This window comes from Ixodes scapularis, unplaced genomic scaffold (genome assembly GCF_016920785.2).
Source record: "Ixodes scapularis isolate PalLabHiFi unplaced genomic scaffold, ASM1692078v2 PGA_scaffold3__209_contigs__length_174095766, whole genome shotgun sequence".
Lineage (NCBI taxonomy): Eukaryota > Metazoa > Arthropoda > Arachnida > Ixodida > Ixodidae > Ixodes > Ixodes scapularis.
Genome location: NW_024609868.1, coordinates 104,849,023 through 104,876,444, shown reverse-complemented (window position 1 = coordinate 104,876,444; position 27,422 = coordinate 104,849,023). Strand labels below are relative to the sequence as shown.

The 27,422-nt window shown below is 43.9% G+C and overlaps 1 protein-coding gene across 1 annotated transcript in view; it reads left to right on the top strand.

Moving 5' to 3' along the window:
* The window catches only part of LOC115325376 (ubiquitin-conjugating enzyme E2-17 kDa), a 31,772-nt gene extending 9,016 nt beyond the window's left edge, over nt 1-22,756 (top strand). The window contains exons 3-6 of the mRNA XM_029986096.3: nt 11,966-11,997; nt 12,528-12,605; nt 19,893-19,998; nt 22,443-22,756. Coding sequence (XP_029841956.1) covers nt 11,966-11,997; nt 12,528-12,605; nt 19,893-19,998; nt 22,443-22,582 — 356 coding nt within the window. The 3' untranslated portion in view covers nt 22,583-22,756. The remainder of the gene's footprint in view (nt 1-11,965; nt 11,998-12,527; nt 12,606-19,892; nt 19,999-22,442) is intronic.
* The last annotated feature ends 4,666 nt before the right edge of the window (nt 22,757-27,422 follow it).

Here is a 27,422-nt window from a genome sequence, read left to right as displayed (position 1 = left end):
CTTGCTGTCAAGTAATGTAACGTCACCGGTGACTCACTGAGTCCAGTTGATTTAGTCAGTCGCTAGATTTATTAGCGTTGTTGACACTGTGATGTCACATGACATCACGACTTCACACTTCTGGTCACGTGACACCATGATATACTCGATTGTCATGAGCTCAAGTCGGGTGTTCAGGTTCATCACTATCAGCATTGCCAAACATTCATTTAATGGCTTGTGTTCAATCAAAGATCACAGATGGGAATAGCCAAAATCTAACAATGTCTGAAGCTCATCCCATGCTCTATGCCAGGGGTGGCCAAGCTGCGGCTCTTCGTGTGTTAAAGTGCAACTTGTGGCTCCCTCCCCCCCCCCCCCCCCACGCACACACACACACACACTTTCCTGCGTTTTAAATCGAAAGACAGGTTGCGGTTTGACAGTCTTGTGCTACTGCTACCTTACATACAGTTGGACTGCTTTTGAAACGAATAGATTGAAAGTAGTTTGAGTTTCATTTATTGCTCTAAACAAAAGTTAGCCCCCCCCCCTCCCCCTCCGCCCGCGGCTCTTGGAAGTTACGTGGTTTTGTTTGCGGCTCTTAGGCTGCATTAACCTGGCCACCCCTGCTTTATGCTTTACCAGCCCCAGTACATAACTGTTATGAACACTGACAGTATATAGTTAGCATCAGATCACATGGCCACTTGTTCTGATTGCGAGTTGAGGAGGGGAAAGCTGTTTCTGTCCTTTATTTTTTCTTCGTCTGCCATTGTGTGAAGAGGAAAACTAGTGTGTGTTTTTGCAAGTTATCACCGTCATGGATAAGTTCTAAGCGGCATTTACTGAAAGTCCAAAAATGGTCGTACAACCCATTTTACATGTACACCTCATTGAAGTGCTCGAATGTGTTTTCATTGTTGCTGAACTGCTTCAGAAAGTGGTCCCCGATTATACAAGTATTGAAAGGGCTAAATATATTCAAAATGGAAGCTTAGGCATGTTGATAAAACGTGATTAAAATGTGCAGTGCAAACAAACAGGACAAAAGAGGTCCTCTCTTTGTCCCGTTCGTTTGCACTGTAAGTTTTCATCATGCAAATGTGGCCTAAAAGAAAGATCCTAGTGGCCTCAAAGGGACAGCCGAACGTTGGCAGCGGCAGTCTTACAGGAATGTCATATTAAAGTTCTCCCCCAAGCTTCTATCACCTTCGCGTTATGTTTAAACTTCAGTTTTTTGGTTCAAGATAAAAAGCAATGGAGGGGGGGCTATTAACATGTGGCACAAATCTAATTGTTGAGTTAACACCCCCAAAATGGAGGGGTCCCGAAGGAATAAAAAAAAATATTCTGGAGGAGCAACAAAATATGGAAAATGGGGCCGGGGTGGTAGTTTTAAAAACATGCTGTGTTGTAAAGGTTCTTGTGCCCCGCGTCTTGGCACAGAACAGAAAGCGTGGCCCCAGTAACTAATCTGTTTGCACAAACGCTCTTGCCTGAAAGCTCGTTTTTTGTGGAACCAGATGCTCACGCCATTCCTCACGATGCTACACGGTGCAAGAATAAATTGTCTCTCAAATACAAGGCTTGCACTTAGCGCAAACTTTCTGCGGCATGCATTTTGCAGCACCGGATTGGATTTTCTCGACAAGAACGAATCGTAATCACCACCAGCATATACAGTATAGACACTTACAACGTAACTGCTTATAGTGCAGGACCGGGTATAACGCGGTTTTTTTAAACCACCGGTTCGCCTCCCATAGAACTTCATTTAATTACATACCGCTTAAAATGCAGGCGCGCGAAGGGAAATACCGGTTATAGTGCGGTTTCTGGAACAGCCCGCCGACCGCGCCGACGACCAGCGCAGCGAGCACGCTTCCCTGTGCAACACTAGATAACGGCGCTGACAGCGTTAGCCGCAAGCGGCACTCGCGGGGCAAGGAGGTTGCTCGAAGAAGGGGGGAGAAGCGAAGAGAGAGGCTTCAGTTGCCATAGCGATGGAGGGACGCACGCACGTGTCGTTCACAGGCGTGCTTCCACCCCTCCGCTGCGATGGAAATACGGTTGGAAACAACTGCGACGACAGACCAATCGCAGGTCGAGGAGAAGTGTTCGCGCGCGTTGCATGCCAGTCGCGGGCCGGCTTCTATCCGCAAACATGGCGTCGGTTGTGATCGTCGACGTCGACGGCGTGGTGGAAGCTCATCGTTCCGCGTAAAAGCGCTAACCTTGACTGTGATTTTTCGTTGTATGTCGCTATGATAACCCAGCACGTACTAGAAGGGAAGATCCACCGACTTGTGCGGCGATGTCGTGGCAGCACTCTCAAGACTGCAGAAACGCCCATGTCGTCGTGTTTGTTTACTTCGACTACAGTGGTGCTTTCTAAGCATCTGTGTTTTCGAACATCGCCTGAATTTCTTATTTGGAGCATTTCATGTCTGTGCTCAAGTTGTAGGTATTACTGGCGCGTACCGTATAAAGGATGCGAATTTTCACGCGTTTTCATAACCGGAGAAAAGTGATTAGGGTTAGCAATCCTGAACGCTCGCAACGTCCGTCCGCAACCCGCGACGCCGTTAAGAGGCTGCGCCAGGCAAAAGTCGCTCATTTCTTTCAAAATATGTGACACACTTGAGAGAGAAGTGTACTAGTCTCGTGAAGTAAAGACTTTCCTCAAATTAAGCTTTATTTTTCATCTAACATAAAATAAATTGTTTTACAATGGTAAGTTGTCTCATGGCATGTATTTTGGCCTGAAAAATTGATGTTTTGGTATAGCGCGGTACCGCTTATAGTGCGGATTTTCGCGACTCCCGCGACATACGTTATATGGTAGTGTGATGATGTCACATACAAACCATGTTAAACAGTTCAGTCAGTGTTTGAACACTAGCAAAAGTAGATGTCCAAATTGCAAAGGTGTGCAGTATATACTCCTTTGCAAGTGAAATCCCTGCTTAACCTCGAACGGTGCACTTAGGTGAGACAGACTTGCTCTCCAGCCAAGACATTCGCTGCTTGTCGTACAATGTGGCAAAGCGTCTCTTGCAAAAGAGGATATATTTTAAGGAATACAAGAATAAGAACGAGAACAAAGTTTTATTGTCTTTGGAAATGTTTTCTAGTATGTGCTACGTGGCTGTTTTCATCCCAACTGAAACCAACAGGAAAAATAAACGCTTCCAAAGAATGCAAATGGAAGGGATGTCAGGAGCCGGATGGCCATTGAATCACCGATGACCGCTCGAGCCGACGCTGGCTTCCACAACGTGCTGGAATAGAGGCTGCGATCGTTATACACGAACTCAACTCTCCTACGTCACGCCGCGGTGGTGGCGTGCCGGACGCACTAACGGTCTGGGGCAGTGGGCAGAAGTCGCCGTGCCAGACATGCATTCCTGTGTTCCTTTGGAAGAAACGAGACAAAAAACCTGCCTTCTCGTCAAAATGCTGCGATTGGGGCTGTACCAAGAGAGTCTGTAAAGGTTTGAAGATCAGTTTTCATGTGTTTTTCCCCCTCCGTTCGTCCGAGAACGTGGATAGTAGCCGTGAAAAGGGCAAACCAGACGCTGTCGAACTACGATTGCTTGTGCGGGCCACGCTTTGTGGTCAGATCAGAAGTATTTGCTTTGTTGCAACATGAACGAGAGAAAACCCCCAAGTTGTCCGGACCACTCACGGCTTCAGTGCGTCTTCAAATTCACACGGCCGCCTGATCGTTCAAACTTTTGTCCGCTCTTTCAAAGTTGTCTGCTTTTTGTCGCCTGCTCGTTCAAACAAAAAGCGGCCCGTAGACCAAACTTTGACCCGGTGATTGCAAAAAGAAGTAATTGCAGGCCTCAAAAGCCTGCAATTGAGGCTCGGTGTAAACAGTAGATACAAGATGTTAATTATTGGTACCGGTGGCCATCACCGACTTGTTACGTTTGGTCTGTTCCCACTTCCGATTTTCAGTATCAACGTCGATCATCGCCGCTACCTTCTACACTTCTGCAGCACGAGCGACGTCGCGACCGAAAATAGCTACAGGAATCTCATCATGGTTTTGGCATCCATTCTGCGCCGTTCATGTGAATGAATCGCCGCACGTCAAATTATTTACGGAAAGTTTAGCGGTGTAACGAGCGTTGATAATTTCACTGTGGCGATTAAAGTGATAAGACATTACGATGAGGACGTAGAATCGACAATTCCAACGCGAAAAAGAGTATGCAGACTCACACAGACGCCGACAACGTGACATTCGAATGGTTTGTTGACGCGGGACGCGGTGCTTCTTGCCCGTACCCCATTGCGCATGCGTTCGAACTGTCTTCTGCTCTTTCAAACTTGGCTGCTTTTTGTCGTCAGCTCGTTCAAACGACAGCGGCCCGTAAACCAAACGTTGACCCGGTAATTGCGATAAGAACTAAGTGCAGGCCTCAAAACACTTTTGAAGGTTGGTTGGTGGGGTAAGTAGGCTAAGTGTAAACAGATACAAGATGATGTTGATCATTGTTACCAGTGGCCATCATCGACTTGTAATGCCCGATTCTACTTGAGGTTTTCAGTATCGACGTCCACCATATCAGCTACAGTCCACGCTCTTGCAGTCCGAGCGACTTCGCGACTGAAAATAGCGAGCAGAATCTCATCGTGGGAGTCAGGCTTTAGCGCCCATTCTGCGGCGTCCACGTAAATGAATCGCGGCACGTCGCATTATTCACGCAAAGTTTTGCCTCATTAGTTTTGCTGAAGCCGCTTAAGTAGTCGGACATTGTTAGGAGGACGTAGAATCAACAATTCCAACGCGAAAAAGAGCACGGGGACTCCCACCGACGCCGACAACAATGCAATTCAATGGTTTGTTTATGGGCGACGGCGGGCTTCTTGCCCACCATCCACCGCGCATGCGCGGTGGATGGTGGCGCGGTGGATGGTCCGCTAGGGGCGCCGGTGGCGTCCGCTAGGGGCGCTCCGGTTTGTTTGTAAACATGAGTTGGTGTATAAAGCTACAACTTTTAAACGTGCCCCGTCCTACAATGTTTGATGCCGCAATTGTGTGTGGATGCCTCACCCTGCGTTTCGAAACAGTACGTACGTCGCTAATGTTGGCCATCGGCGATGCAGCAAACGCTGCTATTTTGTCCTCGCCCACCTCAGCGACGGGCCCCTAGCCCACATCAACATGACGAAAACGTTACGCGGTGCCAGCATCGCTCACAATGGCAGCACACAGGAGCCTGGCTTGCAAACATGTTCTTGCGATGGTAAAATGTTAGTGCACGACTGATAAAGTACTGAGTTGCAAAGTGAGGGCCCAAAACAAAAGTACATAAAACCGAATGGAGCATTAGCTTCCAGAGGCATTATATTTTTAAGTTTAGAGTTCGTGCAAGCTTATGCCCAAATGTAATTTGTGTTAAGATTACAGTTGAACCTCGATTTAACAAAGTCACCAGGACCCGCTAATTACTTTGTTAAATCGGGAACTTCGTAAAATCGAGGAAGGGAGCTGTCGAACCTAGGTTAGTGTCGAAATTACCGATCACTAAGGAGCTGAAGGAACACCGTTCCCATGATTCTTTTAGCATGGGTGCTTGGGGGATATAGCAAATGGTCTTTCTGCGAGTGTTCTAGGTTGACATAGTACTAGGATCACTTTGCTGTCATTGTCACTGGGATTTCCTCGTAATGACGACATTCAAATACAGTTGATAGATTGGACATGAGTACTGCGTGAACGCTTGGGCTTGCGATAGTCGATGCCTCGGCGAGCATTTGGGTAGTGGCTTGGATTAGATTGCTGCAGACCTGGGTACGACCGAACCCCAGGTGTCTAGATCCTAGCATGTGCTTGCCAATCCTGGCATGTGGTTATGATGAACCTGAGCAGAATGTGGCCTCTTGTTCTGGCTTCAAGATGAGGGGGTGAACTTTGCTTGTTTTGCTACTTTTCTTTTTGTTGCAACTGACCTTGCGTGGAGATAAATATGTGCACGTTTCGGAGGTTATGAATGTGGAGAATTTAGTCAGTTCTGTGTGGTATTTAGTAGAAATCCTTGCGCTGCCTTTTGGGGACACAAAATGAAACACTATTACAATGACAGAGGTGAGCTCATAATTTGGGAAGTGGATTGGACAAAGAACTTTTTGGCACAACCTTGTGCGCATTGTGCGGGACAAAACATTGAAGGTCGTGTGGGAAAATATTTTCTGAGGCTGCCTCTCGGAGCAGGTGCATTGTATCTCGCAAGTAGGGATGCCACAGACATTTCATAGTTTGAGCTTGAAAGGGTTGAAAGGTTTAAACTGTTTTCTCAATTCGAGTTTGGCAGATTTCTTTGGTCTTCTTTGAGGCTCAGTCTTTCAAGAGTTAAAAGCTTGAATGTTTCTAACTTCCCATTTTACGAGTTTAACAAGTCATTAGACCATTACAAATTTTAGTTTGACAGGTTCAAGGTTCTGTAAACTTTCAGGAATGTAGAGTAAAGCTAGAGTGCAAGTGTGTCGTTCTGAAAGCTGCTTTGGGCACAATAGACCAGTGTTATGGAGTTGCCACTCCGGAGTTGGAATGATTCCGGAATCATTCCGCATTTTCGCGACCCCGGAATGGAATGGGGGGAATGGAATGGGCGGCAACGTTGAGGGGAACGGAATGGGAATGGAATTAGATGCCTTTTGCCAGAAATAGAATGGGCCAAGCTTTTTTCTTTTGTTTGGGGGGGGGGGGGGGGGGGGTTACGGTTACCTATACTGAGCCAGTCAGCGAGTCAGTTGCTCAGAAATAAAGTGACAGGGAAACTGCTAGCCCGCATGGAGCCCTAACAGATTTATACGACAAAAAATGCGATACAAAAATTAAGCGTCAAGGCAGAGAGCAAAATGGGGGAGGGGAAGGGGGGGGGGGGGCAGTGGCACCTTTTAGGGACGGGCAGGCGACAAGCAAAAGAAACGAAGGGAGTGGCAAGGAAAGAAATCGCCATGCACGGAGGCATGGCATGGCCTTGTCCTGCCTCTTTTTTTTTTTTTTTTTTTTTTTTGCGAATGCGTGGAGAATGCACACGCGCACAGACAGATCTGGTAGCGGGGGCAACTCATCACTCGTAGAGCTCTGATAACTCACTGACTCGTGCGCCGCCGAAAGATGATCAGCTATTGTTTTCTTAGAGTTCGAGGAGCGTTGTTTAGCAGGCGGCCAACCCTGCTGCCTTCCACGTTCATTCGTGCGCACTCCTTTGAAGTGTGAAATGTGGGTTTGCTCAATTTGCTTCGGCAGTAGAACAAAGCGATATTCACTTCTTTCTTTGCTGCTCGCACTTTGCTCCGACACTTGTTTTCTATACTGCATTTTACTTGGTCTTTGTTCCGATGCATGTTTTCTGTGTTATATGTTCTACATTCAAGTGGGTTAGGGTTACAAGCGAGCTATCGGATTCCCGCTCATTTCTTTTGACTTTAGTACCTGCATACTCTGTTTCACCTCGCGATGGACCGCTGCGGACGGTACGAGTCGCCCCAGGTAATCCAGCACCTTGAGCGGGACTATACGCACGGCACGTTGCGTGCGCCCCAGGGTCACGCGACACTTAGAAGGCATTGGATTGGTTTCGATGGCTCTCGTGCTGGTTGTCGCGGTCCATCGTAAGGTGAAGTAGACTCGTCACCGCTCTTGTCGCCTGACCGAACTGACTAGACCTGCAGAAAGACAGTTTGCGCCTCATCCAGGCTGCTGGATGAGGCGCAAACGTTTCTGTGAGGGCTACTGAGAAGGAGAGCTAGGTGCTAGTGCTAGCTGTTACTGAGGTTTTGGCGTCCGCACGTCTCGGCTATCTGGTTTGCATTCATGCTTCTTGTCCTGGACCCTGTTTGAGGCGGTGAGAAATCAGTTGGACGGTGGTGATGAGGAGAGATGGGGAATGTCAATTCGAACGGTGCGGTAGTACCCCTTTAATTGTATCAGTCTGAAGCTAGCTTTGTCGACGCAGACTGTGCGACCCGTTGCCACAGTGTGAACAACCAACCACAATGAACTAACGTATATTTGAGCCCAGCAGACGTTCTATTGATCGGCTGGAAAACACATAAATATTTGAATTGAATATGATAAGAAATACCGATATTCGTAAAGCAAGCGTGAACTTGTGCATTTTAAAACGGATTTCGGGACATGGTCTAGACGGTCCCTCTTGCTGCGCCGTAGAGGTTGCACTTTGTCAGAGGATCTGTTCTTGCCGCTGTGAACAGAGTCTCTTCAAGAAGCGTACTAGCAGTGTTGCTGTGCAGGTATTTGAAGAAAACAGTAATATTGCTTATTTCTGCGACACGCACGAACTGGATACTTCTATCGTCTTGTCGAACTAACACGCTGGATGCGTATGTCGTAAAAGTAAAATGCAAAAAAAGTTTGCAAAAGAGAAAAAAAAAGGAGTGGATTTAAGTTTTGTTGTTTGTTGCGAGCTACTTGATTGCGAGACAGATGTTTTAAACAAGCATCGACAAATCAACGGGCTTTCTTGATGTTCGCAGTACAATGTAAACAAACACTTTGTGCCACCAGCACTCCGCTTAGTGAAATCGGGGCTTTTTTTAGGCATTTAGCATTTTTTGCGTTTGTCTTGTCTATCCGTTTGATAATGTCAGCTTTATGCTACTTATGCCGGCAACACAATGTAGCTGTCAAGTGCCAATTTTTAAGTTTAGGAAATGACGGAATGGAATGGAATGATTCAGCCATTCCAGGAGCGGGAATGGGCCCAGTTTCCCAATTCCGAGGAGTTGAAAGGAATTGGAATTATAGAAAATTTAATTCCCCAGAATGGAATTGGAATGGAATGGGGGTGCCCACTCCGCAACATTGCAATAGACCAGCGTCCAAAATCCTTGGGCCCAGCGATAAAAATGGGAAATTATAATCGCAAACGGAGGCTTTTGTGAAGAAAGGGGCTGTGCATAAAACAAGATTTTTGCTTCGTTACTATGCATTTCTGACGTTCTTGCACTACAATATGTGCAAAGGTTTCTAAAAAAAAATGCTTGCATGGCAGCACTTATGGAACAGAGCAAACACTGGTCTATACGTAGGATATCTCAAAGCCTACAAACCGCAAATCGAATTTCTAAGTTCATTGGACAGGTCGACTAGGTAAATAGGTTTGGAGTAGTGGGTTTGGAGGTTAAAACTTAAAGGCAAACTACTTTGTGCGAGAAAGACTCAAGAAAGTCTGAAATCTCCGTTTGAAATAAATGTTTGGAAGCACCTTTTTCTACTTAGCAATGCATCGGCCAACATCCAGATGCCATGAAGTGCACTTCTTTGTGCCCCAGTAAAAGTGCTAAATAATAATTTTAAAGTTTTTTTTATACCAGCTCTCTATGTAGTATTGCATAGCTATCCTTTCTGTCGGCAGCCCTGACGTGTATAGCCTGTATGTATATGGTGTGACACGGTTAGTGCAAAGAAGTAATCACCGATTTTGTCTCTTTTTCTTATGAAATCAAAAAGCGGTCATCAAAAACTATCGCTGTGATAGAAAGTGCTTCTTTAGAGCGGAGCCTCAACCTAACTGGCAAATTATGGTAATCATCGATACCCTTTCAGAGTAGTATGTGAGAGAGCATTGAAGTTGTGTTCGCACTACCAAAGTTGTGCAGTATATGTTTAGGTTATGCTTTGAAGCAGACAAATCTTTTGTGGTTATTTTTCTCATTGCATCAAACTCACTTTGTCTTGTATACAGTCTCCAACTAATTTTTTGGACTCGGAGGGGACCCCGAAATTGTCGAAAATATCAAGCGATCCGAAAAATCGGTTTCAGCCAAAATATAAAATTTCCACATATTTTGCTACATATTTTCCGAAATTGTCTTGTCAGAGACCGCGCAGACTTGGGATTTTCGCTCTCATAGGGCACCGCAGCCGACGCGGGCGATACGAGGGAGCCAATTAAACGGCGCCGAAATTGTCTTGTCAGAGACCGCGCAGACTTGGGATTTTCGCTCTCATAGGGCACCGCAGCCGACGCGGGCGATACGAGGGAGCCAATTAAACGGCGCCGAAATTGTCTTGTCAGAGACCGCGCAGACTTGGGATTTTCGCTCTCATAGGGCACCGCAGCCGACGCGGGCGATACGAGTGAGCCAATTAAACGGCGCCGAAATTGTCTTGTCAGAGACCGCGCAGACTTGGGATTTTCGCTCTCATAGGGCACCGCAGCCGACGCGGGCGATACGAGGGAGCCAATTAAACGGCGCCGAAATTGTCTTGTCAGAGACCGCGCAGACTTGGGATTTTCGCTCTCATAGGGCACCGCAGCCGACGCGGGCGATACGAGGGAGCCAATTAAACGGCGCCGAAATTGTCTTGTCAGAGACCGCGCAGACTTGGGATTTTCGCTCTCATAGGGCACCGCAGCCGACGCGGGCGATACGAGTGAGCCAATTAAACGGCGCCGAAATTGTCTTGTCAGAGACCGCGCAGACTTGGGATTTTCGCTCTCATAGGGCACCGCGGCCGACGCGGGCGATACGAGTGAGCCAATTAAACGGCGCCGAAATTGTCTTGTCAGAGACCGCGCAGACTTGGGATTTTCGCTCTCATAGGGCACCGCAGCCGACGCGGGCGATACGAGGGAGCCAATTAAACGGCGCCGAAATTGTCTTGTCAGAGACCGCGCAGACTTGGGATTTTCGCTCTCATAGGGCACCGCAGCCGACGCGGGCGATACGAGTGAGCCAATTAAACGGCGCCGAAATTGTCTTGTCAGAGACCGCGCAGACTTGGGATTTTCGCTCTCATAGGGCACCGCAGCCGACGCGGGCGATACGAGTGAGCCAATTAAACGGCGCCGAAATTGTCTTGTCAGAGACCGCGCAGACTTGGGATTTTCGCTCTCATAGGGCACCGCAGCCGACGCGGGCGATACGAGGGAGCCAATTAAACGGCGCCGAAATTGTCTTGTCAGAGACCGCGCAGACTTGGGATTTTCGCTCTCATAGGGCACCGCAGCCGACGCGGGCGATACGAGGGAGCGCCTGTCCTGTCCACTTCTTCGTCTGTCCTCGTCCTAGCGCTATTTGTAATTTAATTATGTGTACTTTCCACTTGTATGATGTCAATTTGAAGTTCTCATGCAATGCCGCTTTATATTGTTCACTTTTCACTTGTTTGTTGATCTGTTTGATTACGGTGCTGCACTTTTTCGGTGCCTTCGTTGGCACAAAGAGCGAAGTTGAGGTTGGTGCTATTTGGCACTATTTGGAGATGTTTAGTCTACCAGGCTCGCTTCAATTCTAAGCCTGTCGGCAAAAAACCTTTGTGCTGAAAGGCCACAAGAATGGCAGACAGCCTCTCTTCCCGTGGTTGCACTCCAAAAGCTGCAAGAACCATAAAAGCCGACTATAGCCTCATCCCAGCTGGTTTATTGCATAAAACGTGGTACCGAGGCTACAGGGCAAAATCAAAACAACCAAAATGGCGGCGACTAAGCCTGCAGTGCTATTGCGGCAGCTGTTTTGTAACTGAGCTGAGGAAATCGCGCAAATTATGTCCGAAATATATTGAGCAATAAGCTTTATGGTGTCCAAAATATTGGTCAGTGTTATACATTACTCTGTGGGGTGAGTGACGGTTTGGCGAAAACGTCGGAGTAATCAAATCTGTTCGAAAAATTGGTCGGCAATTGTATATACATTTTCTGATTGTTAATTGGGCACTTCACTCGTGGTTTGATGGGGAAGAGAAACTGAAAGAATGCATCCACGTGCAGAGTTGTCTGATCAGTCTGAATAAGTTGTGGGACTAGATTGTAGCAGGACGTCATAGCTTTGTCACTCAGCCCTTTCCCTAATTAGTTTGTTGCTGGTTCTTAATTTTGTGCAAGTGGAACAATGTTTTGTATTTTTTGTTAAATGCAGAGACTGATTTTCGACTGGTGTTTTTCTGTGAAATCTGAGAGGGTCTTTTCATTCCTTTTTTCGCTTTCACTCATTGCAGTATTTCATTGGCAAGCAACAATAATGGGACCTGTGAGTACCTTTGCCACACCTTCATTTCTTTTTTTAGTTAAACGGTAGCAGCGTCTTCATTTGGGTCGTGACTCTGTTTAAACTTTTTCTAATATTTTGCTGGTGAAGTTTCTGGACATCTTTATTTAAGTTTCTGGACATCTTTATTTCACCAAATTAGATTCTGTTAAGGCAGTTAAACGAAACCAGGGGAGAATATGATATATTTAGTGTCAACACCCTGATGGTGTTGTAAGAGTGCTGTGTGTATTGGAAGGAACTCCTAAAGACACAGCCTGTTTAAGAAGTCCAGATAAAAGGCATTGTTCTATCCTTTAGCCACTGGCCTTAGGAACTGCTTCCACATTTATTTTCTCTTTTTCGGATTTGAGAGGAAGCATACCTAGTTGTTTTGCAGGCATATGATGTCATCTACAGAAAATCTAGTGAATGTAGCAAACTTGCTGTTTTAGCCTCTCTGACTGTTCTGCACCGTGCCAGTTTCTGTAGCTTAGAGTTTGTCTGATAAGTTGTACCTTTTTTCTCTGCAGCCTGACAGTCCATACCAGGGGGGAGTGTTTTTCCTTACGATCCATTTCCCTACAGACTATCCATTCAAGCCACCTAAGGTAAGAACCGTTGTTCATGAACATCTCTAGAATTATTGTCTAGATCAGTGGCTCTCAACCATCAATGTTTCGCTAACCCCTTGTGGATCTGTGGAGATGATGGAGGACCCCCGTTTGTGGTGAAGGGAGGGGAAAGGTACAAGTTAAATATAATAATGATTGAATAAATGGAAATAACTAAGGGCTAGTGGGAAGTAACTTCTCTTATTGACAAAGACACGAGAAAACTCGCCCAAAAATCAACATTTCTTCTTAATCTGAAAAAAAAAAAAAAAAAAAGATTGGTGGGTTTTATTGATGAGGCAGGGCTTTGCAGGACCTTTGAATGCCTTCGCGAACCCCTGTTTGAGAACCACTGGTCTAGATGCTAAGCAATTTTTTTGTGCACGTTGTCGAAGTCACTTATGCCGACCGGCCACAAATGGGGAAAGCACCCCCGATCTCTACAGTGGTCACGAAAGTGGTGTTGGTTACAGTGATTGCATCTTGAATTTGAACATTGTTTGAAAAGGCATAGGTTAAATGACAAACAGTGGGTGTTGTCATTAGCCCGTTGAGGCAGACCAAGTTCTGGGCTGTATAAACACACACACAACCCAATTTTTTTTTAAAGAAAATTTGACCTCGGGATTCCAATTTTTCAAAGAAAAAATGTAAAAATGTTGTGTTCATGTTTATTAACTAATTTACAACTACAGTAGCCGACCGAATTATCTGACGCCGATAATTTGGACTTGTTCGATATTTCGGACCTAAAGCTTGACCTACCCAATAGGAATGGAGCATATTCGCATTGTTTCGGACAGTTCGAAGTCCGAAAGTTTGATTTTTCGGACAGAATCGTCGCAAGCGATTAACGGGAAACACCACCGAGAAGTCGTCATTTTAGATTCTATGTTGGCTGCACACAGATTGACTTGGTTTGGCAGTGCTACTTGAGTACTGTTAGGTCCTACGGCTAGGTGACGCTATGCTACGACTTTTTTTTTCTCTGTCTGCGCTTCATTATCATCATTGTTACAATTTTGCTTTGTTCATTCGCCGTTCTGCAGTCGTGAACTTGTTCATCTCGGTGATCCGTGTTTTTGGACTATGCTGGCTCGCACGTCATGGCCCCATCTGCTCTTCCGTCGCCGCAAAGTGTCCCTAAGAAGCACGGAAAGTACTCGGCCTTAACACTAGAAAAGAAGGCAGCGACTCTCAAGCGAAAAAGTTTGCAGGGTCTCTCATGTTATCCCCAAGACGACTTGAAGGCGAAAGCCCAAGCGCCGATGTAAACGTGATAGCGAACGTCCGAAGACAGCGCTCTCTCTGACGACACACCTCTGGCGCCGTTTCATAGGTACCTTTCGTTTTTGGTACCTTTCACGTAGCCAACGTGTTTTCATACTTTTCGTGTCGCTGACGCGTTTTCCCTCAAGGACGTTAAAGGATAGACTGAACGATAAAACATATAAGGCTTTTGCCTTAATAAAAAGTGGCTGAATGCAAGCGGAGGCGTAACTCGAAGCAAGGCACTATTGACGTGTTTTTTAAGCCCGCCTAGATGTAATGGACAAGTTTTGTAATCTGCCGATTTTTCGGACTGCTCAATTATTCGGACGTTCCTTCGGTCCCTGCAAAGTCCGAAAAATCAGTCGGTGACTGTAATGGTTTCAGAAACTATTTTTAGAGTATAGGATTTACTTCACAAGAAATTTTTTCGGCATGCCGGCAACCCTCCCAGTCGACAGGGAGAAAATTTTTCTGATCTTTAATTAGAGATGCTTCATAATTGGCATAGCCAGAACATCTCACCTTCGTTGGAAGCATCATTTACTCTAGATATAGCCTGTAGGAGCTTTCCCAGCTGAAGAAAAGCATCAGTGGCACCCAAGCAGAAAAAAAAAAAGAGAAAAATCTGATATGGGAGCATTCTTATTGGTTGAGACCGGAAACGGCTTACGAATGTTCCTGTCTGGTGACGTGATATTGTGTTATCTTGAGTAATGTCCTTTTGACAGTATCTTCAACTTCAGACAATATTGCTGCTTTGCCACTCTTCCTAAGTATTATTTACCTCTTGGTTCTTGGCAGTTTATCTGTCAAGGTATGCCTGCTACCAAAGTTAGCTCGCCTACAAATTCTACAAGCTGGTAGCTATTGCCAGAGGAACAACCGCGTCTCAAAGAGGAACATGCTGACAATGCTTCAGATGAAATTTCTGTGCCTGGGACTCGTAGAAAATAGAAAAACGTAAAGTTGAAACTTCAAATGCATTTTTCTCAGTTTCACTTTTTGGCAGAAAATGCAGTTCAAGAAAATGTATAATTTGAAAATATAAAGGCTTCATTCAGTGGTGTTACCGACTGTAATTTCTTGAGGAACAGGTTAACCCTTTAACTGGGGAGCGCGTCTGTAGACGCGCATCAATTTTGACCTCAGATTGGGGAGTGTCTGTAGACGCGCTGCACTTTATTTCCTGTTGGGAAGCGTGTCTGTAAACGCTCGCTCAATTTAGCGTGTGGGTCGGATGCTCCATCTATCCTCGTGTATTGGAAACATTTTTAGTTTTAAAAACGATGCATACATGGCAGCACAAAAAAAAGGATTGAAGACTCTTGTATGACACCTTTGACTTTGTTTGGAAAATGGTATCCAGGAAACGCCAGCGCGTTCCTTCACCGGTGAAGAAATCACTGAGCTGCTGCAAAATACTCGCAAGGACTGCGACTGCGATGTTGATTTCTCGAGTTCGATGGAATGGTCCCCAGGATCCGACACGAAAATTGATGATGACACAGCGGAACGATTGTTTTTGGAAACACCATTAACTTCAGGGTCTGCTCCAACCTGGCAAGACTCCAGCACAGTGAACAATCCATTTCGGATTGTAGCAAGTGCCGGGGTGCACATCCAACTTGATATAAATAAATTTGTTTTAGGTTTTGAGAACATTGTTGAGAATATTGAGAATATTAAAAATATTGTAAATATTTTTGGTCAAAAAAGTCCCCACTTAAGGGGTTAAGCTACTCATAATCTGAAAAGCTGACCTTTCAGGAAGAAAACTAAACATTGTAAAACAAAAAAAAAGTTTTGATCTTTGTTATGTCCTTTTGGGTGTTATTGTTAGAACCCTGCACTAATAAGTTTGATCATCCGCATCCCATCTGCATTCAGACTTCGTATCCACATCTGAACCGCATCCGCAATCTTCAGTTATTGCATCTGCATCTGAACCGTATCCACTAAATTCAGAAAGAACCACATCCAACCCTCAATCGGTGCGTTCATTTTAAGTCATAAAATCAAGCATAAAAAAGAACATCTGGATGGTATTTTATAAGCAGTCTGCTTACCGTTCTAGAAATAACTCTTTGTGTGAAAATAAGCTGAAAATAATTTTTTATCATGTTGTTTTATCATATATATTAAGCGATCATCCTTCAAGAGACACTTCGTATCGCTGGAAATATGATCGCAGTTATGAGATCTTGGGAGTCTGTGACACTGATGCTCTGTGCAGAAGATGCACTCAAAAGGAAGGAAACTTTAATATTTATTTTCCTTTTTGGTTTGTAAAACACACTTAAAGCAGATGCATATATTATGAACATGAAAATTAACAAATGACAGACTAATAAGATTGTCATTTTACTTAGGCCAAGCATTAAAAAAAAAAGTTGGAGAGGAAAGGCACTCTACTGCAACTAAGTGCTCGTGTATATCTGGTAAGGCACAAGTACACCACTGGTGAAATATCACAATATTCGATAATGGCAACACCTCCTATCTGTTTCACTTTTAAGTATGAACCCTCAACTGCATGCTCAGAACCATACACTTAAAAACAACTCGGTGCCAACTGCCGAGAAAAAGAAAACGGTCCCACACGCAATGTTTCACTTGTCGAGGTTCCTGTGTCGAAGAAGCAGAGTATCGTCAACATGAATGAATTCAGACTGGTTCGTCTCTCTCAAATGAATACCCGCTAAGAGATGTATCTCTCCGTTGATGCGCTAGATGCTGGAATGGCATGCATGAACTGCGCTACAATAATGAGGTACAGAAACTTGTGCTGGCTCAAGCGTCACCACTTTGGAAGGTTGAGTTCAGTCTTTTTCTATCTACTTGTAGGCGAAGAAGCTAGTTGTGGGCTTCTTCTACTTTCTTGTGGCTTGTACGTTTTGGGTTTTCTTTGCCCCAAAAAATGTTTTCCGCTCTTTCCCTGCCAAACAAGAACACACTTTCCCGGGACCATGTGATGCTCTTTTTCTAGGAACGTTTTTGACAAGATAGAACGTTCTAAAACAATCCATGGGGAGAAAAAAATCTTCCTTGATGCAAAGAACAATGTTCTCCCTGATGCATTTTATAGTATCACTTACTTATTCACTCAACATTGTGGGGTCACACACATTTATGGGCCACCTTAGCAAAAATGTAGATCCGGACCCGCGGACGTCCGCTTCGCAGCCCCTGGCATCCGCAACTGATCTGCGATCCACCAAATCTGATTAATTTTTATCTCTACCCACCAGTTTAGTGTGGATTACCTGCGTATGATCCGTGGATTACCTGCGTATGATTCGTAGGTAATCCACGGATATGCAGGGCTCCATAGGTATTGTTTTTCTCTAGAATTCCATTTTCTGCAATACATTTTGTCTCTAACTCTCACTATAGGTATTTTACTTCACATTAAACAATTTTGTAAATTGCAATTATATTTTTAAAAGGACACTACCCAGAAAAAAAATTTCTGGAAGAAAAAAAGTATTTTGAAAAATGCCATATTTACATCTACCAACATCTAAAGAGTATTCCCAAAAATTTTCAGTAGTTTACTGTACATAGTTAATTTTTTTATAAATTATATTCGGTCCACAGACGTTAAAAAAAAGGTAGGGGTTCGAACTTTTTGAACACATTTTTCTCCATTCCACTATTCGGATTAAACTTTACTTTAGGAAATCTATCGTACAAGAAGAAAGACATAAACTCAAATTTATTTAACCTTCAAATATTAAATTTGGAGTGATAAAAACAATCATTTACTTTTGGCATTCTTCTATTAGTTAGACACCACTACATCACGTGATTGGGATGCAGTTTCGGTTTCAAACATATCCGGGTCTTCTCTGGTTTGGTATGCATTGTAACCATGCTGCTCTTCCTGCCGCTGCTCGCATTCTTCGTGGAATGCGGTTGTGGAAGCTCATTGTGGATTAAAGTGGAGCAATAAAAAATTATAATCCCAAGGGGATTCAAATCCAGACCTCTGCAATGTCGGTATCGAGGAGAGACGCACGCGTAAACCCTCTGCTACCAGCACATCCGTATTGGGTCGTTCATTTTCGCGGGTGTATCCTAGGACATTGGCTTTAAGGTCGCGAGTTTTCCGTTATTTTCCTTTACCATGATCTTCCTCGCCGGAAACTTGACGTGCTGCTTCTCAAGTACCCAAAGGCAATTCATTTTTCATATATTTCCTGCCTACTCGTCCTTTCTCCATGAGCAGATCAGCAATTTTCTGGTCGAAGCGTGAGCATATTTGTAGCTCGTCATTTGTTGATCGTGTCGGGACTCTGTTCGGCCGATCGAAGTTGAAAACAATTTCCGCAAACGCTCCTCTGCCGCGCCACATACGGTAACACAAACACCGCATGGTGTCGGCGTACGGCTCGAAACCTAAACGCCGACCACGGCGTAATAGGCAACGTAAGAGCTCAACGAGCTTGCAAGTCTTTGGGCATAAAATCAGACATCAGATGTCATCCATTAACATTCGTGCATGATGACATGATGCCACTGTTGGAGTCGGGTCTGGTCTATGTCGCCACCTGTCGTAGACAACAAAAATTTCCTATTGGTTACCTATCGTGACATGTTTGTAGAACTGGGAGGGAAGCTCCCCGGGAAGTCGAAATTGTTTTTTTTACTCTAGTGAGTGAATCCGAACGATCATTACGTTCGAGTGTGAGACATATAGCTCAGAATTTCGGAAGGACGTTTGTTTCACGACCCCTTAGAACACTTCCTAAAAAACTGGAACCCACCTTTATCGCCTTAGTTCTATAATGCTTTCAATGCTGTATTTGTGGTATGATCGTTCAAAATTATTTAGAAGACATGAAACAGTCTTTTTTTGTCCAATAAAAAAAAACTTTTTTTTTTTTTACTTTTTGTTAGCATTGAGCAGGGAAATCGGGTGCATAGGTCAAGTGACGTCAATTTTTCTGCTAAATTTAGCTGGAAAACTAAATTGGTGTATAGGTTGTGGGACGTCACTTTTCCTGCTAGATTTAGTGGGTAAATTTCATTCATGTGTCGTGTGTTGTCGGGTCACGTGACATGATTTTCTCCGCTAAATTTAGCGGGGGAACTGGAGTTGTTTAAGTCAGTGACTTCAACTTCCCCTCCAAGTTTGGTGGGAAAACTGAAGTGGTGGTAAAGGGGCACTGAAGTCATTTTTGGAGAAGGTTGTTTTTGATTTTATATTGTTTAAAATGGTTTTAGTTGTCACATTTACCAAGTCCTATAGTACAGAACCTCCTATCCATCTCAGGGCAAGAGACAAGCATGTAAACACTTTCCTTGCAGACTACACTGTGTGGACCAATGAAAGCCCTACAATACGCGCAGATTTCGAATGATTTTATTATAACTTGTTTTGAAGTGTCTAAATTCTTGTTTAAATTTTACAGAGTAGCCTTTGCGTTTCAGACACGACACACTTAGCAGATGTTTTTGAATGCCTGGCCACACTGGAGTTAGTTTCGGTTCTGAAGGGCATAGCCAAATCCATATTCAATCCACTCCTTCGTGTTATTTCCAGTACGGGATCAGAAGTTGCCGTCGGAGCTTGAACGTTATACTTAGGCTGGTGTGGTTTTTGCATCGTGTAATCGTAGCGGTCGAAATTAATGCAGTGTCTGCAGGTGGAAAAAAAAAAAAAATGCCTGGGAAATCCAAGTTCCAATGCTCGAGGCTGACCAACGAAATTACAGGGACTGGCTTGCAAAATCCTCTTCATATCTTGTCTTGTGCAAGTAATGCTTTCAATGAGATATGCTCCTTGAAAACCACAATTTTCGTCTTTGATACCTGCATGAACCCTGGGCTGACCTTTTAATTCAAACTTTACACCTAAGCTACTCCTCTCTTAGCAACTAGAATGCAGGCCTGGTTGGTTTCATGTCCCTTCGTCAGCAGCTGGCTCCAAGTTGCATAAATTGAGCAGATTGCTGAACCGTGCCTTTGAACCTGTCGCTTAATTGAATGTTCCTGCGGTCACGGTTGCAGGTAGCCTTTACGACAAGAATCTACCACCCCAACATAAACAGCAATGGCAGCATCTGCCTGGATATCCTGAGGTCACAGTGGTCCCCTGCCCTCACAATATCTAAAGGTAAGGCTCTACCTCTTCATTTTTACTTCAACCTCCATGTCCTTTTGTCGCTTGTTGCTATGGCCTCTTTGTGTTAACAACCGTGAAATTCAAGGCGTTTCTGACTCGCTTGCACTTCAATCGGACATTAACTCCGTCTCTTGTTGGTGTGAGTCAAGGCTATTAAAGCTAAACATTAATAAATGTAAACACATAAGTGTCCCGTAAACAACTCTTCGGAAACAAAGTTCCGAAGAGTTGTTGCCTTGACAACTCTTTGGAACAAGTGTCATCTTACAAGTATCTCGGCGTTTACTTCTAACCTTTCATGGAAACCTCACATTTGGCGTATCGCTTCTCGTGCTAACTGCATGTTGGGCTGCCTAAAATGTAACTTCTCATTGGCACCAGTTTTACTTAAATTAGTCTTGTATAAAACATTAATCGGACCAAAGCTACAGTATGCAGCCTCTATCTGGGATCCCGGTCACAATACCCTCGTTGTGGAGTCCATTCAAAATCACTCAGCTAGTTTCATTCTATTGAACTGTCATTGCACTGCTAGGGTCGCGTCGATAAAAATTTGTTTATCTTTGCCATCTCTCTCTCTGTGGCGTCAAATTTCACGCTTATGTCTATTCCCCAAAATTTATTTTTGTGATCCCATCTTTGCGATCAGATGAATGCCCTCCCCTTTTTATGTTTTGTCCCGTGTTGATCATCAGCATAAAGTTGGAATCCCAAGCTCATTAACAAGGGCATTTCACTCAGCATTCCGTCCTTGCACAGCCAAGGAAGGAATGCCTCGGTTTGATTGCTACCATCGCAGACCCTAATTTATTCTGAAATGCCACCCCTAACCATTTTTTTGCAATCATGCACGACCTGTTTGATTGTTTGTTATATTATTACCATTGTTAATTTGTTGCAGTTTTAAGTTTGGCCATGAGGAAGTTTTGCTTTTCTTTAGCTGGAGTCATTGAATTTACTGTTCCATGGTAGTTTCAAATGTGAGGTCGTGGATATTGACTGTGTAACACTGATGAAGTAAAGTGGAACCTCCATAATTCAATATCAGGGTTGTAAAATACCTAGGTACAAGTAACTGGAAATCGGGTATCTAGGTACTTTCGTTGCACCTGAGGTACAAACCTAGGCACTTCCATGTCTCGGTATCTGTATCTTAGGTACATTTGCATGTGGTCCAGGCCTCTAGCACTACATTTGGGCAGAGAACAAGTGTTCGGCGACGCATATTTTATTTTAGCAATGAAAAAAGAGTGTTAGAGAATTATGAGTGCGAGTAAACAATTGCAGTCATTATGAATTGATGGTAAAAATCTTGTCTGCACCTTCAGGAATGCACAAGCAATGTCTGTACATGTAGTTGTGGTAAAGATACGAATGACCGATTCAGAATGGGTGTAAAGAAAATGTGCGTATTGGTCATCAAAGGAGGCATTCTGTTCCAAGCTTACTGAGAAGCTTTTAGTTAAATCATCACCGTTTAATCATCTGCATGTTATGACAGATTGGGCAATATAGAAGAAATTAACTAGAGTGCATTTAATTATACTCCTACTTTTAAACTTTTTGTGGGAGAAAAGTTGTTGGGGCCTCTGGCAAAGAATTTATGCATGCCTAGATCTTACGGAAACAATGTGCAATGTATTGACTCAAAAAAAAAAAAAAAGAAACAAATTTGTTGCATGTTGCTTGATTTGTATTAGCTCGAAAATTACCGGTTTAACCGGCTTTTCGGGGCTCTTTTCCCTGGTTTGCTGTAATGTTGACGCAGACAGAGCTTACAATATTTGAGTGTAAGCTGTCTCTGAGGCAGATCTTTACCAATAATGAAAGTATGTAGTAAAGTCTCTAAAATAAAAATTACCGCATCTCCACGTGGTGAATGATGTTGATTGGGGCGAAGCTCGGGTGGTGTTGATGATACTGATTTTGGCCATGGGTAGTGCTGATGGTGCCGTTTTCATTCATGTCAGTAGTGTGTGGTTTTCTTTTTCTTTTTTTAAGACAGATAAGATGGCATCTCAGAGCCCCCTATTTTTTTTTTTTTTTTTTTTCTTGCTCTTGTTGCTGAACTTACGAGCAGGGGCACGGCGGACGTACATATGGACATGGCTAGCCCCTAAGGAGCTTCGCCCCTAATAATTGTGCTCTGAAGCATCCAAGATGTTACAAACACCAACTTGGGAGAAGTAGCGGGGAAGTAGTCCAACCCATGTGACTTGGGATGTCCGACATCACTTTGCTCTACAATGTGTCCTCCCATTAGGTTTTCAATTTAATTTTTTTCCCCTAAAAATACTTAACGTTTAGCAAGTTGGTTGGTTCAGTGGCCTCATATTCTAGCGCCACACAACTAAAAAGCAATAGTTTCTTCAAAGCAGTCGCAACTACTACCCTGACGAATGGTTTCGTCTGTTTATTTTTCTCCTCCCTTGCAGTGTTGCTTTCCATCTGCTCGCTGCTGTGTGACCCCAACCCAGACGATCCCCTGGTTCCTGAAATAGCAAAGATTTACAAGAGTGACAGGGAGAAGTACAACGAGCTAGCTAGGGAGTGGACCAGGAAGTATGCAATGTGACTTTAATTGGAAAAAAAGATTTTTTTTCTTCGTTTTTTTTTTTTTCACACACGTCCTTTGTATCCCCCACCAGAGGGGAGTTAAAACAACCCTATGGTAGTGCAAAGAGAATGTCAGCCACTGCTTTGGAACAGTCTGTGCTTTGTGTAAATAAAATCATCTTTTACAACTGTCGTCTTTCAAGTCTTCTGCATCCTCTTGCTAGTACTTTGAACTGCGGCTGGGTAGTTCTTTGGCGTCTTCGTAATATTTGTGTTTGGGATTAACCTTTGAACGACCTGGTTGGCCAGTCCTTTGGCACTGAAGGACAGTGGCTGACTGTCTTTCTGTGTCCCAGAGTACTGTAACTTGTGGGTAAGCTACAGCCGAGTTGTTTTTTTAAATGTTCTTGCGGCAGCATCTCAAATGTGACGAGCCTTTGAACCGGTGGACATGCGAACTGGATGGCAGACATTTATACCGGGGTTATAACCGGTCACTGCCATGTTACAATGTTCCATAGATTACAATTGTAGGGTTGCAACATTTCGCGTTGCGACAAAATGTAATCTCGTCGCACAGTAGTAAATGGAAAAGGAGCCCAGAATATGTTGTATGTGCATTATGGGTGTGCTAAGATTTGTTATGGTTGGTTGTGGAAAGCTTTGGGCGGTTTTCAAGTGAGTTTTATGTGAGACACTTGTGTGCTGCCTGGGTTTATGAGGATCAAGGTAAGTACAGGGAGTTTGCGAGAAAAGGTGTTTTTTGGCACAGGTAAATAAGTTGTGCATTACAGAATGCTCAAACTTCATGAGAATGTGAGGCTAGCGATCAGGATAGAATGCAAAGTTTTGAGAACATGACGTTACCTGGATAAAATATGATTGAGGAAAACAGCTGACATCCAACTAAGCCAGAATTTGTCAAAACAAAAGGATGCGTGTGCCTGCAGCTTCTATATGAAACTTGTCGGCAAGGAAGAAAACAATGTTCTCTTGCTGAGAAGTTTTTTCACTGATGATGAATGGTGCCAAGAGTGTTCACAATATAATTTCTTGTTTTAATATTGGGCTTGGGTGGACTGGAGAGACGTTTTAGTTTTGTCAATTATATTAATCCAGGCTATGTCGTCTCAAACTTTTGCATTCTATCCCAACTTCTAGCTTTATATTCTCAAGGAGTTTGAGCTTTCTGCAATGCCTAGTTTGTTCATTTGAGCCGAAAAACACTGTTCTCTTTTTGAAAACTCCCTGTATTTATTCATGGGTGGAATGTTTTGAACATTGTTGGAGGTTAAGGTTAGTAGGACGAGCTCCTTCACTTTCCATTTCTTCTAACACTGTGGCTAGTGTAACGTCCACGTATACCTGATGCTCCCCCCCGCCCTCCTCTCTCCCTTGTGAACCTAGGGAAAGCCGAGATTTGGACGTAACTTGGGTTACGCTGAACGTAACGCTAGACACTTCGTTCTTCTAAAGTGGAAAGAATGGAGGAGCCTGTCTTGCTCTCTGTTTGAAAGCATACGTTATAATAGCTATGCTTTAAAGGGCAGCTCGGGTTAATATTTTCATATCTGGGATTGCAACTATTTTAAGCTTGGTCGGTGTCCCTGAATTACAAAATATATATATATATTTTGTTTTATCATTTTGTGTAGTTTTATAAACACCTCTGGGCTCAGCTCGGTTTTTGAGCGTCTACAGCGAAACCGAAGCCATCTGAGGGACGCCAACCATTGGAGGTCATGTTGGTGCTATGGTTCACAAAATGACATGCAGGTAACCTAACCAAGCTATTAAGACGTTAAGTAAACTTCTCTTTCAGTCTTGCATCATGCATATGTAGCAAAGATCACTGTGTATGCACTAATAAAGCTAGCGGCTTGCAAGTGAATTTTACAACTGCAAAATTGAAGAGTGTGTTCAGTGCCGGCGCTATTTGCAGTTCCAAGGTGGCACATGGGGAATTCAGGATATCCCGTGCACCTGCTCGCTGACACCGGTCAGTGTGGCGAGATTAATTTATTTGGCTACAAATGCGAAGCGGTCAGGGCTGGAGCATATTGCAGGTGATGGAGGTGTTGATTTTTAAATGGTGCAAAGCAGAACATAATTTATTGCACTCACTTTTTGAGTTAAACCTGCATGCTGCACGAACACATCGACCGAACCATATCTGGCAACAGCTGTACCAAGGTCGATAGTCCCTCCACTGCTGTCCCCGCTTCTAAAATGCCACAGAAAAATGAAAATCAATGGTATACATAGGAGGAAGTTAATACTGCTGAATCATATCATTGAGCAGCGTGTTTCACACGTACGGTTGTTGGCAGGCGAGTGCTCCCAAATTTGTGTACTATATGCACGAGGGTTTGCGGTGGGTTACGCGGTGACATGTTTCGGTGATGCCGACTTGTGGTTCCTATCCCTGATGTCGCAACCAGGATTATATTATAAGCCGCATGTTAGTGATTTGGCAAGCAACTACAAACCACTTCGCTGTTGCTCTGTCAGTCGCGCAACGAGGCAAACCGCATGGAGGCGACGGGAGCAAGCGACCAAGGCGATGAGCAACGTTTTCTAGAAATCCAAAAACCGAGCGACAGTGAGAAATCTTCGTCGCTGTCGCTAATCTCGTCGATCACTAAATTGCCGACATGCGGTTCAGCCTTATTAGTAGCGAGCAATAAGTTCGAGGGCACATAAAAAGCGCAATGGAAGACTAGTCGCCACGGTCCTAAATGAACACCGACAGAGTTGAGACTGGCTTGGCTCTTATTTCTTTTGATGACAGCAGAAATAATTCTACTCAGGACGTCGTAGTGAGCATTCGGCCAATAGTGCACGGCCAATTACAGCGACGCTTTTGGTTGTGCACTTCGTCAATAATGCTAGGTTGATTTAAACTGGTGATGGGCTGATCTTTTGCTGAATCCAAAATTCGGTGCCGAGTCTTGGGATTCGGCACAACTTAACTTTTCTGAAGATTCGGCAAAATTACATTGTTGCCAGTCTTAAAATTGACATTTATTTTTTTTTCCAACGAAGTTTTTTTTCTTTGTATACTTAAATGCAACCTGTATTGCATATTAACACAGTTATTACTAAATAAGGTGATGTTCTACAAGATAATTGTATCAGTGTCATTTTGTGTGTACCCTACTGGCAATTTTACAGCGACTTCTTGCAGAGATGGTGTGACGAGGAGGTTGGGTAGTAGCGGCCGCAGTTGCGAATCACAATACACGAATTTCTGTTCTGAGGCCTCATCAGTGCAAGCCTGCAAGTGTGTATAGACTAGAGATGCCGCAAACTTTTTGCGAACTTGAGGTTCAAAGATAGAATCAAGGGGTTTGCAAAGTTTTGAAACATGAAACTTATTACATCAAAATTTCAACGATTTTCAAACTTTCAAATTTTTGGCGCTGAGAAATTTGATTGTTTTCAAACTTCCGATTTTTGTGTTATGAGATTCAACATTTTCGAACTTACTATGCTCAAAAATTCGACAATTTTCAAACTTTCGAATCTGCTAAGTTCAGAAGTACAACCAACTTCGAACTTCTGAACAAAGGTTTGACAAAGTTCAAACCAAGTTCACCCCCATGTTCCAGGCAACAAATGTCAATAACACAAGATGTCAATGTGTGAAGTGGAGTTGAAATTGCACCGAGTCTCACCGTTAGCTGATTGTTCTACGAACGACGGGTTTGTAAAGCGCTGAATGATCTTTTTGGGGTGACCTCGCCCTCGCACCTTTTTCTTTCGACTTTCGCACAGAGCCTCTCCCGCGCACAACTTCGTAACTTGCCCCGAGGTAACCTGTAGGCCAACAGATTTCTGATCTGCAGGCTTGAAGTTCAAGCGGGGCACTTCGCTGGGAGCATCCTTTATAGCATTAGTTGTTTTTAAACGTCGTCGTTAAGGAAAGTCGTGCACGGAGAGCGAGACCGATGCGCTACAGCAAATGCTGAATCGTACTTGCATCATTATCATTAGTAACCGGCTGCATTTTATAGCGGTCAATCTCTTAATACGTTCGTCAAAGCTTTTTGAATTCGAACTTCAGCGGAGTTCTAAAGCTGCAAACTTTTCAAATTCTAACCTTGGCGAGGTTCGACAATTTCGAACCCAAACTTCGGGAGGTTCGCCCCAACTCTTTCCACTTAGCAGAGCAAATGCTGGAAAGGAGGTCGCCTTCTCTTCAGCGTTCGCTCTGCTAAAGTGGAAAGAGGTGGGAGGAGCTTCCACTTTACTCTTTAACTGTTACCGACTATAGTGCATGTTGTTAAAATAAAGGCAATAACACTGTTCTTACTTTCTCTGGGAGTCACCGTTTTGTGCGCAAAAATGAATGCAACGGCTGCTGAGCCTCCACCAGAAGAGATAACAATATTATTGTAAATATGCATGTTTTTCAATTTGAGTCATTTGGTGTCAGCTTTGCATGAAAGTGTGCGTACCATATTCGCAACGTCTCGTTTTTAACCTTTAAAACGCCGATTTCTGATGTTGGGACACACACGACGTGTAGGAAGATGGGAAGATTTAGGAATGTCGGATGTGCAATGTCGAGCATGATAGTTCTGTCTTTAGTTTTATGCAAATACGTGAAAACCGGGAAATAACGATAACAAAAAGCATCATTATTTTGTTCTGGCACAAACTACTTGTGAGCCGAAAACAGGAGCATTATAATTGCGAGGAGTACTTTAAAACACTTGTCAGTCATTGTGTCAACTACCTCATTGCATCACTGGAAAGATAAAATTAAAATCACATTCGTCACTCGCGGACTGCATCAATTCCTGGTTGATCTGTTCTTGAGGCAGAAAATATTGAAGAGAACCACAATCACAAAT